At 46.3% G+C, this 14,379-nt stretch overlaps 1 protein-coding gene across 2 annotated transcripts in view; it reads right to left on the minus strand.

Moving 5' to 3' along the window:
• Positions 1-13,073, minus strand: part of Catsperg (cation channel sperm associated auxiliary subunit gamma) — a 28,828-nt gene extending 15,755 nt beyond the window's left edge. For both annotated transcript variants that reach the window (XM_057762717.1, XM_057762716.1), the window contains exons 1-8: positions 12,801-13,073; positions 12,636-12,689; positions 8,280-8,424; positions 8,035-8,161; positions 7,817-7,889; positions 6,117-6,272; positions 2,252-2,423; positions 1,069-1,206 (exon numbers count right to left, since the gene is read on the minus strand). In XM_057762717.1, coding sequence (XP_057618700.1) covers positions 1,069-1,206; positions 2,252-2,423; positions 6,117-6,272; positions 7,817-7,889; positions 8,035-8,161; positions 8,280-8,424; positions 12,636-12,689; positions 12,801-13,073 — 1,138 coding nt within the window. The remainder of the gene's footprint in view (positions 1-1,068; positions 1,207-2,251; positions 2,424-6,116; positions 6,273-7,816; positions 7,890-8,034; positions 8,162-8,279; positions 8,425-12,635; positions 12,690-12,800) is intronic.
• Positions 13,074-14,379: the final 1,306 nt, after the last annotated feature.

Here is a 14,379-nt window from a genome sequence, read left to right on the forward strand (position 1 = left end):
GCGATTCTTCTCGCACACTTTGCTGGTCATACCTGCTTGCCCTGCACCCCTACTTGGTGGCCATATTCTCAGCCACTTTGGAGCCACACTCACCTTGACCCCCACACCCTCTCCTGAGCCCCACTTTCTTTTCCCCTTAATAGCTTCACAAGTTCCTACCCCAGACTGTCCTTCCCGAATCTAGTGGATCCCCAAGGATGGGACACCTCAGCTCCAGTGTGCAGCTCACCACCAGCCAGTTCTAATTCACCTCAAGGACCCTTCTTCCTTCCCTTCCAGACCCCAGTTTCCTATTTCTGACATGCCTTCTTTACTGTCCCCTTACAGCTTGACTCGTACTTCTTCTTTGCCTTCACCTGGGAGGACCCTGACACCCCGTCCTCTAGACAGCTTACATGAGCTGTTCACCTTCAGGGTTTTTGGGACAACCCCCATTTCTTTGGCCAATCTCTGGCTTAGGATCTCTCCACCTTTGACCCCAGAACTAGCACACACCCTATGTAGACCAGAATAGCCTCGAATCCTGCATGCCATGTACACATGACGAGGTCAGAAGGACCACTTCTGGGAGGAGTTGGTTCTTTTCTTCCATCATGTGGGCCCCACCCAGGAATTGAATTCAAGTCCTCAGGCTGAACAAGTGATTTCCCTGCTGAGCCATCTCACTAGCCCTTCACGCGTATTGCTCTGTTTACTATGTGAGTGGTCTCTCCAGCTAGCTTTTGTGTTTTATTTTGAGATAAGGGTCTCACTGTTGCCTTGCCTGGCCTTGAACTTCTGATGCTCCCACCTCCACTTCCCATGTTCTGGGATTGCAAGCAAGCATTGCTCCATTCAGCTCTTCTGATCTGATTTTTGAGTTGGGTTTCTGTCCCTTAAAGCCAAAGACTTCATAGAAAGAACCTAACACTGTTCAAGTCCGATCTCCACACATACAGATCCATATCTACACACATGGAACAACCCTGAGCCTGCCACCTCTCCTGAGGACACATGGCAAGGAACAGGAACCCTCAGTGAAAGAGTGTAGAGATTGTCTTCTGAGTTTCCAAAACACACGGGCTTTACCTCTGATGGTCCCGAAGTGAACGTAACCTTCATGCTTGCCAGTGGTGAGGGCCAGGATGTACTCAGAGCCATTGCCACTGATGAATACAGGGCACAGTTTCTTGATGCACTCATTGGCCAGGACACGAACCCAGCTGCCTAAGGGGGCAAGCATGGGCAAGCAAAACCAGGTGGTCAGGCTGGTCCCTGGATCCCCAGTCCCCTTCCTTCCAATCTTGCAAACCCATTACTGTCCTCTTAGCCTGGAGCAACATGTCAGTGTGGTATTGGGGGTCATTTTTGTGACCCCTTCCCTCATCCTTTACCTCTGAGTCCTAGTCTGCTATGACCAGCTTTGGTTTTATGAGACAGGGTCTTACATTGTAACCTTAGCTGGCGTCAAACTTCCTATGTAGTCTAGGCGAATCTCAAACTCTCCAGCTACCTGCTGCAGCTTCCCAGACGATGAGATGTCAGGTGCGTACCAGCACACGTGCCGTCCATGAGGTCTAGGTGAGCTCACCCCTCCCTTGTGCCCCCCTGGTTCTGAACTGAGTGTTGGACAGAGTGTGGCAAACAAGAGACCCTCCCAGCTTGTAGCCACTCATAAAAGGGTTCCCTGGGACTACTAAGGGACAGAGAAATGGACAGTAGCTGGGTGTGGGTAAGAATCACCATGGGTCAGCAAGGAGACCAAGGGTTACAATGAGTCCCTGGGTAGATACACCTATGCCCAAAGCCATAATGCTCATTGGTTTCTCATTCAGGAAAGCCAATAAATGGACAGACCCGTTTTTTGTGTGTGTGTGTGTTTTTTTGTTTGTTTGTTTTTTGTTTTTTTTTTGTGAGAGAGAGAGAGAGAGAGGAAATTAAAGCAGTTCTCACTAAGTTTCCCAGGCTTTCTGGAATGTAATTGCCCAGAACTAGAAATTCTCAAGTGCTAGAATTACAGAGGACTGCAAGACCATCGCCCATGTGTGTGCTCCCCCATCTCATCGACCCAGATTCACCTTCAGTATAGCCGGGGATGAATCTGATCCCCTGCCTCTGTCTCACAAGTGTTGGGATGACAGGTGCATGCCATAATGATGCCTGGACATTATCCTTTCTAGTCAATGTTCTTCTTGGTTTTGTTTCTCTAACCCCCACATCTTCCCCAGCCCTCCCTTCCCCAGCCCTCCCATCCCCAGCCCAGTTTTCTCACTGCTGCTGTGGCTCTTATCGAAGAGCATGGTGTATCTGCCTGTGAAATAGTAGACGAGTTGGTTCTGTCGAATGAAGAGTGTGCTCTCGGTGGAAATAGCATCATGAATGGTGGCTGAGAACTGGAGCATGGGGCAGTAGTAGGAGCCAACCCAGCAACTGTCAATGCTCAGCTGCAGAGGGGCAGAGAACAGGTGAGCCATGTGGTTGAGGACTCAGCCTCCAAGCCCTGTCTCGGGAAAAGTGTTCTGTTGTTGTTGTTTGTCTTTTGAAACATGTTGTGGGAAATTTGTGCACTGTGTGAAGATGTATTGTTGTTACTGGTGTAATAAAAAGCTAAACAGCCAAGAGCTAGGCAGGAGAGTATAGGCAGGAATTCTGGGTAAGAGAACTCTGAGAAGAAGAGAGCAGAATTTGCCAGCCAGATACAGAGAGGAAGCAGGAAGTGAGGTATGAAGGGGAGGTAACAAGCCACATGGCAGAACATAGATTTAAAAATATTGGATAATGGGGCTGGAGAGATGGCTCAGTGGTTAAGAGCATTGCCTGCTCTTCCAAAGGTCCTGAGTTCAATTCCCGGCAACCACATGGTGGCTCACAACCATCTGTAATGATGTCTGGCACCCTCTTCTGGCCTGCAGACATACACACAGACAGAATATTGTATACATAATAAATAAATATTTAAAAAAAACGATTTAAAAAAATATTGGATAATTTGAGTTATAAGAGCTAGTTAGGAATAAGCCTAAGCTAAAGCCAGCATCCATAATTATTAAATTTCCATGTCATTATTTGGGAGCTGGCTGGCGGTACAAAGAAAGACATTATATATGGCACCCAATGTGGGGGCCACAGATATCCACATAAATTCTAAAAAAAATCTAGAAAAAGGGTCTTAACATGGAGTCAGACACAACTTCCTGGCCTGGTTGACCAAGGTCTTTCAAGTAGGCTCAGTACCCATGACTTACATGCAGCTCTTTTAAGAGGCCCTACTACGGCTGGCAGTGGTGGCACGTGCCTTTAATTCCAGCACTGAGGAGGCAGAGATAGGCCAATCTCTTTGAGTCCAAGACCAACCTGGTTCACAGAGTGAGTCCAAGACCAGCCTGGTCTACAAGAGCTAGTTCCAGGACAGGCTCCAAAACCACAGAGAAATCCTGTCTCAAAAAAAAACCAAAACAGAAAAAAAAAAAAGAAGAAGGAAGGAAGGAAGGAAGGAAGGAAGGAAGGAAGGAAGGAAAGAAAGAAAGAAAGAAAGAAAGAAAGAAAGAAAGAAAGAAAGAAACTGAGCCTGCTATGCAGCAGAGCACTGAATGGTTCCCTACCAGTGGGAGCCCAGATAGAATAAAAACACAAAAGTTTCCCAGAGCTGGGTTAGCAAGGCTGAGACTCTAGACAGACAAAGAGGATGCAGCCAGCCAACAACACCATGTATGTACTAAGCTAGTCACGCTGCTGAGGACTTAACAGCTTATGTATAACACATGGAGTTTGGACCTTAAATGGTGCTTTGTGAATTTTAATTCTTTAAATGCTGCCGGGCGGTGGTGGCGCACGCCTTTAATCCCAGCACTTGGGAGGCAGAGGCAGGCGGATCTCTGTGAGTTCGAGACCAGCCTGGTCTACAAGAGCTAGTTCCAGGACAGGCTCCAAAACCACAGAGAAACCCTGTCTCGAAAAAAAAAAAAAAATTCTTTAAATGCTAATAAACAGAAAATGCCAACTGCTGAGAGACATTAGATTGTAAAAGGAACTGCAAAATTAAACCAACTTACATACTTTAGGGATGTCTTGACTTCAAAATAAAAATCAGGATATGTGTTTTGTTGGGGGAGAGGGTGTGCTTTTGTTTCCACAGAAATGAAAAGCTATAGATTTCTTTAAAATTAATAAAGATCAGATTTGATGTGGGGGGGGGCACTTCCAGAGGTTTTGGATACAGACATAAGGGGAAAAGTCATAAAAGACTACAGAGCAGGTGTTGTGTATACTGATCCATCTACATGGGAACAGCTCTGACTGTATGGGACATGACAAAACTTGTTGGCTACAGAACCCTCGTGACGTCCTATGCCATGTATGGAGATTTATATTACAGTTTGGCTATATAGTCCAAACAGACTTGTAAAGTTGATGGGCGCCTTTTACCTGCTCAAACATGAAACAAACAAATCATCTTTACATAGTCCCTCAACAATCTGCACCCAGAACAACTTCAAAGCAGCTAGCTGAGATGGTCCAGCCTTACAGACTACACAGCCAGGACTTCAGAGCAGCCCTGCACTTTCCCATCACACAAAGACTAAACAAACAAACTAACTAACTAACTAACTAACTAACTAACTAATAAATAAAAAAGCCAGCTCTCCCAGGACTTGACCATTATCCCAATTTTCTCAAGGTCCCCTAAAAATGTCATCACCCCCAGATAACAGGATGCAGTCTAGAGGACATGGTGCCCACATTCCCAAGAGGTGGGGTAGGTAGTTTTTGGTCATTTGGTGAGTTATGAAGGTTTGTCATTGTTGACAAACAATGTTGGTTACAAGTTGTTATTGGACATAATCAGAGAGGAAACTAAGCAAAGGAGATTAGATTCAGGGATCTCATTATGAAAAGAAAAAAGGGGTAGGGGATTATAGGAAAAAAGGGTAGATTATTGAATCTACTATTTTTTAATAGATTTTCTTGAGCTATACATTTTTGTCTGTTCCCCTCCCTTTTGAATCTACTTTTGAACTAATAAAATCCTTCTAATCTCAAATATTTTAATTGGTTTTGATTTTTGTATATTGATAGAAATGTAAGACTTTTTGTTAGAAATATATGTTTCTGCTCTTTTTTTTTTTTTTTTTTTTTTTTGGATTTTTGGGCAGGGTTTCTCCGTAGCTTTTTTGGTTCCTGTCCTGGAACTAGCTCTTGTAGACCAGACTGGCCTCGAACTCCCAGAGATCCGCCTGCCTCTGCCTCCCAAGTGCTGGGATTAAAGGCGTGTGCCACCACCGCCCGGCAAAAACTTTATCACAGTGTTTCCGCCCAGTTTCGAACCGGGGACCTATCGTGTGTGAGGCAAACGTGATAACCACTACACTACGGAAACAACACACTGGCTTTTGTTCTTTTCATGACAGGGATTCTCTGTAGCTTTGGAGCCTTTGGAGCCTATCCTGGAACTCACTCTGTAGAACAGGCTCGTCTTGAACTCATGGAGATCCACCTGTCTTTGCCTACCAAGTGCTGGGATTAAAGGCGTGTGCCACCACTGCCCAGCATGTTTTAATCTTTTTTCTACAATAACATATTATACCTATGCAGCTCATTTAAAAATATAATGTAAAGTTCAACTTCTTGAAAATTGTTATCATTAACTATAAGATAATTAAAAATGTAAGTTAATAACAATCAAATTTGTCACCATGTTAGGTATGTTTTCAAGGTCAAACAGAAATATATTTTAGATAGATAGATGGTCTTCAAACACTTCAGAGGCCTACAGAATATGGCATTTAAGATGTTTTAATAACATAGGCTTGTCATGACAATGAGACACATCTGCTCCTAGCAGCACCAGTTTACTACAAAAAATAATGATGGGCATCGAAGAGCCTCCATATGGAGTTTGCTTTCTTCAACCACTTGTAACTTCAGCTCCAGGAGACCCAATCCCAGCGCTATCTCCTGGTCTCCTTTGTTACTCACACACATACAGGACATTTTAAAAATGTACTTTTTTAAAAGATTTGAACCTGTTTCCTTGCATTAAAATTTTTCTTCATAGCCTGTTGCTGAAGATTGGGCATATCTTTGGGGTCCCATTCTGTAGCCCCACAGCTCTTCCAGGTCTTTCTGGCATCACTCACCTCAATGAGAGAGTAGTCCTGGAAATTAGTGTCTGAAAGCAAAATGACCTTTTCATTTTCAATCCCGCCAAGAATGAGCACAGGTGAATGGTTTATAGTGTACCACAGGGGTCTCGATTTTGAACGACTAAAGAGAGCACTCTTCACCATTGAGCTCTGTCAGAGGAGCAGAAATGCCATTTAGCCTTCCCTTGCCTAATCACACACACACACACACACCAAAGCCTCTGTAATTTGCTGCCACCTCCCTAACTCACTCCCGCCACTTTGCCCTCACTCTAGCCCAGTCCTATCAGGGGCCTCTTCCTTTTCAGCTCACCCCGGGGACTTTGCACCAGATGCCTCTTTATTCCTTCTCCTTCTTTCATTCTCCTTTTTTTTTTTTTAAAGATTTATTTATTATGTATTCAGTGTTCTGCCTGCATGTATCCCTGAAAGCCAGAAGAGGGAACCAAATCTCACTACAGATGGTTGTGAGCACATGTGGTTGCTGGGAATTGAACTCAGGACCTTTGGAAGAGCAGACAAAGCTCTTAACCACTGAGCCATCTCTCCAGCCCTCATTCTCCTTTTTTATTTAACTTTATTTTATGTGCATTGATGTGAAGCCATCAGATCCCTTGGAACTGGAGTAACAAACAGTTGTGAGCTGCCATGTGAGTGCTGGGAATTGAAACCAGGTCCTCTGGAAGAACAGCCAGTGCTCTGACCCATCTTTCCAGTCCCTCATTCCCCCTTTTTTGAAGTGAGGTGCATTGAACCCTACCAAATACTGAGCAACATCCTCATGATTTGGAAGCATTTGCTGGCTGAATGCATAGTGAACTCAGAACTGGAATTTGCTCTGTACCAGGCTGGCCTCAAACTCAGTGATCTTCCTGCCTTTGCCTCCTGAATGCTGGGAGTAAATGTGTGCACCACCACCTGGCTAGTGTTCTCATCTTTGAAATGAGTACACACGTGTGTGAGAGGGCTCAGTGGGTAAAAGACAAGCTTAATGATGGAAGGAGAGAAGCAGCTACTGAGAGTTGTCTTCTGCCTTCTACATACATGCCACATGTGTGCCCCCCACACAAAATAGATAAATGTAATAGAAAAACTGAGTATTTAAGGTCAGGCTTGGTGCCCCATATCTATGATTCTAGCACTTAGGAGACTGAGGCAGAAATTTCACAGAGCTTGCCTGATCTGCTTGAGACCACTGTGGGCTATATTGAGACCCTGTTCAAAAAACAAAACTACGGACCACTACAGAGAGACTGGTAAGATGGCCTGGCAGGTTACAACTCCTGCTGTCAAGTCTAAGGTCTTGAGTTCAATCCCAGGCAATTCCACATGGGGGAAGGAGAGAACTGCCTCCTGAAAGCTGGCCTCCAACCTCCACGTGCATTCCATAGTACAGGTATAAGCGCACACAAAATGATAATGTAATAAAAGATCCAATGAGGCGAAGGGGAATGTGCCCTCCTATGGCTGTTTTTCACTGGAGAGCATGAGGTTCTGTTCAGTCCCCAGCACCTGGGGAGGGTGTGTGTGTGTGTGTGTGTGTGTGTGTGTGTGTGTGTCTGGTACGTTTAGGAAGTTATCACCTGGAGCCTGGAGCTCAAGTAAGTGCTCTACAAATAGGGTCTGTGTTGGTTTGGGGGACACTCAGGCCATGTGTGTGTGATGCGTACCTTCTCCCAGTCAGCAGCCCTCACCTCATATCCCACGGTGAAGATGGTTTTGCCACTTTCATCTTTCTTCAAGAAGCCATTGATATTGATATAGAACCTGCGAGCAGGCTCCAGTGAGGAAGGCCCTCTCAGGGGAACTTCACCCCTCGCAGCCACCTTCCCCGGCTCCTCCCTTTTGCCTCCCTTGCTTTCCTTGGGATTCTGGGGGCTGGGATTCCTGACTGTGCCCTGGGCTTGAATACCTTTCGCGGGGAATGAAGACCCCCAAGCCATTGCTGCTGATGTCCACGCTCATAACTACTGTGCCGTTTTTGATGGGCATGGGTGCATACCAGTTCAAGGTGCACATGACCTCTGCTGAGCAGAATCCTGCTGGTCAGATGGAGTACTGAGGGGCTAGAGGCTGCCAGATGCCCCTAAAGGTCTCAGAGTGCCTCCAGACTTCCCATCTCCGCCCACCACCACCAGCAAGGGCAGTTTGGCCCACCTGAGGTACGCAATGGGGCAGCCTCCATCTGAATCTGCAGATTTTCAGTCTCCCAGTGATAGAAATTGATTGGGTGCCTGTAGCTGATCAGGATCAGGGGTCTCATCCCCATCAGGTGGCTCTTTCGGACCAGCTCCTCGTCATCCTGAGGGTTACAGGGCATGCCTTAGTCTCGGGATCCATCTGTCCCGAGCCCCGTGTGAGCTGAGTGGGGACAGCAGGCACTCCATCATGGGAGGGTAAGAGGACGTGGCTGTGCAGCCTGCTGTGAGGTCACATACTTGTTCCCAGCAGGCTCTCCAGTTCAAGGCTACGGGGACACTTAGGGAGTTTGAAGTCAGCCTAGACTATAAAGTGAGACTGTCTCAAAACAAACAAACAAACAAACAAACAAACACCAAACCATCTCGAGAGCCCAGGTATAGCACCATTCCTCCCTCACCCCCTCAGGAGACTGAAGCAGAGACAACCACAAATTCAGGCTGGCTTGGTCTATAAGCAGAGTCCTAGGTAAGTAAGGACTGTGTATCTATCTTTGTGATGTTTTTGTTTGTTTGTTTGTTTTTTGAGACAATGTTTCTCTACGTAGCTTTGCAGCCTGTCCTGGAACTAGCTTTCTAGACCAGGCTGGCCTTGAACTCACAGAGATCCACCTGCCTCTACTCCCGAATGCTGGGATTAAAGGCAGGCGCCACCACCGCCCAGCTTCTGTAGGTTTATATTCTCTCTCCCTCTCCTTTTCTCTCTCTCCAACACCCTCTTCTGGAATCTGCAAGCATCAGGATGATGTGATCTACAGATGCACATGCAGACCAAATACCGGACACATAAAATAAAAATCTTAATAAACTGAAACCTTTGAGCAGAGGGTAATGACTCACATCTGTAATCCCAACACTCCAATAATAGAAACAGGAGAATCAAGGCAAGTTCAAGGCCAGCCTGGTCTAAGTGAGTTCCAGGCTAGCCAGGGCTCCAAAGCAAGACTTTGTCTAAAAAACATAAAAACAACCGGATGGGCCGGGCGATGGTGGCACACGCCTTTAATCCCAGCACTCAGGAGGAAGAGGCAGGCGGATCTCTGAGTTCAAGTCCAGTCTGTTCTATGGAGCAAGTGCCAGAACAGGCTCCAAAGCTACACAGAGAAACCCTGTCTCAACAAAACGACAGCCTACAAAATGGGAAAAGATCTTTACTGACCCCACATCAGACAGAGGTCTGATCTCCAAAATATACAAAGAACTCAAGAAACTGGTCATCAAAAGAACACATAATCCAATAAAAAAAAAAATGGAGTACAGACCTAAACAGAGAACTGTCAACAGAGGAATCTAAAATGGCTGAAAGACACTTATGGAAATGTTCAACATCCTTAGTCATCAGAGAAATGCAAATTGAAACAACTCTGAGATTCTATCTTCCACCTATAAAAATGGCCAAGATCAAAAACACCGATGACAACTTATGCTGGAGAGGTTGTGGGGAAAAGGGAACATTTCTGCATTGCTGGTGGGAATGCTAGCTGGTACAACCCCTCTGGATGTCAGTGTGGCGATTTCTCAGAAAATTAGGAAACAACCTTCCTCAAGACCCAGTAATACCACTTTTGGGTATCTAGCCAAAGGATGCTCAATCATTGCCAGAACCTGGAAACAACCTAAATGCCCCTCGACCAAAGAATGGATAAGGAAAATGTGGTACATTTACACAATGAAGTACTACACAGCAGAAAAAAATAGTGACATCTTTAATTTTGCAGGAAAATGGATGGAGCTAGAAAACATCATTTTGAGTGAGGTAACCCAGACACAGAAAGACAATTATCACATGTACTCACTCATAAGTGGTTTTTAAACATAAAGGAAATAAAACCAGCCTACAAACCACAATCCCAGAGAATTTAGACAACAATGAGGACACTAAGAGAAACTTACATAGATCTAATCTACATGGGAAGTAGAAAAAGGCAAGGTCTCCTGAGTAAATTGGGAGCATGGGAACCAAAGGAGAGGGTTGAAGGGGAGAGGAGAAGAAGAAGGAGCAGAGAAAAATGTAGAGTTCAATAAAAATCAATAAAAAAGTATATAAAAAAAGAAACCCTGTCTTGAGAAACCAAAACCAAAACAACAAAGAACACAAAACAAAACAACTGAAGAGTGGTACACGCGTTTAGGAGTCCAAGACACCCAGGGCTACACAAAGAAATAAACCTGCCTCCAGAAACTTAAAAAAAAAAAAAAAAAAAGTTGGGCATGGCGATACGCACATAGAATTCTCAGTACTTTGGGGAAGGCAAGACAACAATCCTGAGTTCGAGGGCAGCCTGGGATACATAAGACCCTTTTTCAGACAAACACAAAAATAAGCAAATGGTACTTGTGTGAGTACCCAGGCCATGGCTCCTTATAGTATATTCAACCCACTTTTCTTTCTAAAAACAAATAATAAGTAATTATGTGGTATTTTATGGCAAGTGAATTATATCTCGATAAACTTAAAACCTTTTGTCAGTATCTTGAGAAAAGGACTTGCTACATAGCCCAGGCTAGCCTCTCTAGAGTTGTAATGAGAGACAGGCACCACCACTCCTTTTCACTTTTTTCTTTTTTAGACTTTTTATTTTACTTAATGAGCACAAATGTTTTGTCTGCATGCATGTATGTATCCCACGTGTATGCCTGTTGAATCCTTTTGAACTGAGGTTATGTATGGTCATGAGCCACCAAATGGGTGCTAGGAATCAAACTCTGGTCCTCTGCAAGAACAACGAGTGCTCTTAACCAATCAGTCATGTCTCCCACCCTGTGGTATCTTTGAACGATGGGGCTGGAGATGTGGCTCAGGTATTAGGCCGCCTCCCTACTCTACATGAGGCCCCAGGCTCTGTTCTCAAATCTCATGAAACCAAGTGTTGCCGTGCACAATTGAAATTCCCATGGAAATGGTGGAGGCAAGGTTCTCAAAAGTGGGAGGTTACTCTCTGCTGCACATCAAGTCAGTCAGTCTGGGCTTCACAGGACCTTGTCTTAAAACACTAACAGGGGTTGGAGAGATGGTTCAGTGGTTAAGAGCACTGGCTGCTCTTTCAGAGGTCCTGAGTGCAATTCCCAGCAGCCACATGGTGGCTCACAACCATCTGTAATGGGACCTGGTGCCCTCTTCTGGAATAAAGGTGTACACACAGATAGAGCACTCATACATAAAATAAATAAATCTTTCAAAAAAGAAAATACTAACGAAATGGAGTTCCAGCACTTGGGTAGCAGAGGCAGATAGATCTCTATGTCTTCAAGATCAACCTGGTCTACACAAGACCTTATCTCCAAAGAAAGAAAGAATCACAGAACAGAATGTTTTCAAACCATATATTTGATAAGCAACCATTATCCCTAATATATAAGCAATTTTTACAAGTCAACAATAAAAAGGCCAAACACCCTTCATTTTAAAACAAGGAAAGGCTGGGCAGTGGTGATGCACACCTTCAATCCCAACACTAGGGAGGCAGAGGTAGACAGATCTCTGAGTTTGAGGCCAGCCTGGTCTACAGAGTGAGTTCCAGGACAGCCAAGGCTATGTAGAAAGACCTTGTCTCAAACAAACAAAAACAAAACAAAACCCAAAATTGGGCAAATTTAGGTTGGCATTGTGGCTCACACTTATAATCCTAGCACTTGGGAACAGAGGCAAAAGGGCTGTTGTGAGTTCAAGGCCAGCCTAGTTATGTAACACGCTCCTTGTATTATGAAAGACAGAAGGTGGGTTGGAGAGATGGCTCAGTGGTGAGGAGTGTATACTGCTATTCCAAACGACCAAAGTATGGTTCAAGACAGTGGCCTGCACTCCAATTGCAAGGATTCATTACCCTCTACTGACATCCATAGGTAACTGCATGTACATGCATATACCCACCATACACATATAATTAAAAATAAAATGAATATTTTTAAATACTTTGCAACAGCTAACTTTGTCCCAAAAGTTATTTTTAAAAAAATTTTAAAAATTTACTTTTAGACACTGTTGTGTCTGTATGTATGCATGCATGCCAGAAGAGGTCTTCAGATCCCATTATAGATGGTTGTGAGTCACCTTGTGGGTGCTGGGAATCGAGCTCAGGACCCCTGGAAGAGCAGTCAATGCTCTTAGCCACTGAACCATCTCTCCAGGACAAATGAGTATTAAAAAAAAAGTGAATGTTAATAGACATGAGGGCATTTGTGTCTGCCTAGTGAAAGTCCTTAAGACCTGCAGGGTTGGAGGAAACTAGAATTAAACTGTATAGAAAAGCACCTCTGAAAATGATGGGGACTGGAGATGTACTGAAATCATCCCACTCACAAGGTAAACTCTCACCTGTTCCGTACAGGAGAAGCTGACTTTCAGGTAGTAAGGAAAACTCATATATTTCTGTAAGGAAAGGTGGGCGAAATAGCCAGTCAAGAGGTATACTGACTCAGGATCCCCCTGATATTTACTGGCCCAAGATCCCTCTGATATTCTTGACCCCAGTTCCCTCACCTCCTGCGGGTCGATTGGCAAGTCTGTCAAATTTCGGAACACCTCGGTCACTGTATCAATGGGCATTTGATCCAGAAATCGAGCCTTAGTCGGGAGCGAACCTACTTTGTCGAAATTGTTCAGGACAACAAGCCAGTGGCATTGTTGGAGATGTTCTACCGCCCACGACTTCCACGGCAGCAGTAGCACTAGCAGCAGTACACAGAACGCCCATAGCTTTGGTTTTCTCGGCCATACAGGGCTGACAGGGGACATGGCTGGGCAGCACACCATGCAGCTAGAACCTGGAGAACGTGGGGGTCAATACCCACTTGCGAGTCGGCTCCCTTCAGTTGCTCTCTGGGAAACCGCTCGGTTTTTGCCTTTCTTCCCGCCCCTCTTCCTGGCTCCACCTTTGATCCGGCTTCGAGCCCCCGCCCCACTTCTGCCTCCGCCCCTGCCCTTACTCTCGGCCCCAGCCCTGCTCTTACTCCTGGCCACGCCCTTATCCTTATTCTCGGCCTCGCCCCTCCTAATACTCCTGGTCCTTCCGGTCCTCTTACTCCCAGCCCCTCCCCTACTAACACTCCTCGCCTCGCCCCTGCCTTTGCTCTCGGCCCCGCCCCTGCTCTTGCTTCTGGCCCCGCTCCTATCCCTGACGCTCTTTTCAGTCCCCTTGACAATCGCTCTGTCTCTTCTTGCCCCACCTTTGCTCTTCTCTGTGCTGGCTCTTAGAACTCTGACTCTATTCTTCTCCAAGACTCTCTTTTTGTTTCTTGCCCTGCCGGACCCCTTCTTTTCTCTAGCCTTACGCCCCAACGACTTGTTCCTGGACTTGGTTCCGCCTTCACAGGCTGCCCCGCCCTCACACTGCTCTTCACCACGTCCCTTTCTCTTTGCTCTTGCACTGCTCAAGAACCGGCTTCTAGTCTTGGTCTTGTCCTTCTGTGAGTCCTTGATCACTCCTCCACCCAGGCTACGACCCCTGCCCTGGCTCAGGCGCTGAGTCCGGAGCGAGGTGTGTTCCTCGTTCCTATTTCTCTCCTGACCACGTTCCTGAGCCTGGTGGGAGGAGGGCTCCTCGCTCCTCTTTCTCCCTAGGCCACGCCCCTGATCCTGGAGGGAGGCGTGCTCTTCGGTCCGCTTTCTCTCTAGGCCACGCCCCTGAGCCTGGTAGGAGGCGTGCTCTTCGGTCCTCTTTCTCTCTAGGCCACGCCCCTGATCCTGGAGGGAGGCGTGCTCTTCGGTCCGCTTTCTCTCTAGGCCACGCCCCTGAGCCTGGTAGGAGGCGTGCTCTTCGGTCCTCTTTCTCTCTAGGCCACGCCCCTGATCCTGGAGGGAGGCGTGCTCTTCGGTCCTCTTTCTCTCTAGGCCACGCCCCTGATCCTGGAGGGAGGCGTGCTCTTCGGTCCGCTTTCTCTCCAGGCCACGCCCCTGAGCCTGGTAGGAGGCGTGCTCTTCGGGCCGCTTTCTCTCTAGGCCACGCCCCTGATCCTGGAGGGAGGCGTGCTCTTCGGTCCGCTTTCTCTCTAGGCCACGCCCCTGATCCTGGAGGGAGGCGTGCTCTTCGGTCCGCTTTCTCTCTAGGCCACGCCCCTGA

Source organism: Chionomys nivalis, chromosome 2 (assembly GCF_950005125.1).
Source record: "Chionomys nivalis chromosome 2, mChiNiv1.1, whole genome shotgun sequence".
NCBI classification, from domain to species: Eukaryota; Metazoa; Chordata; class Mammalia; order Rodentia; family Cricetidae; genus Chionomys; species Chionomys nivalis.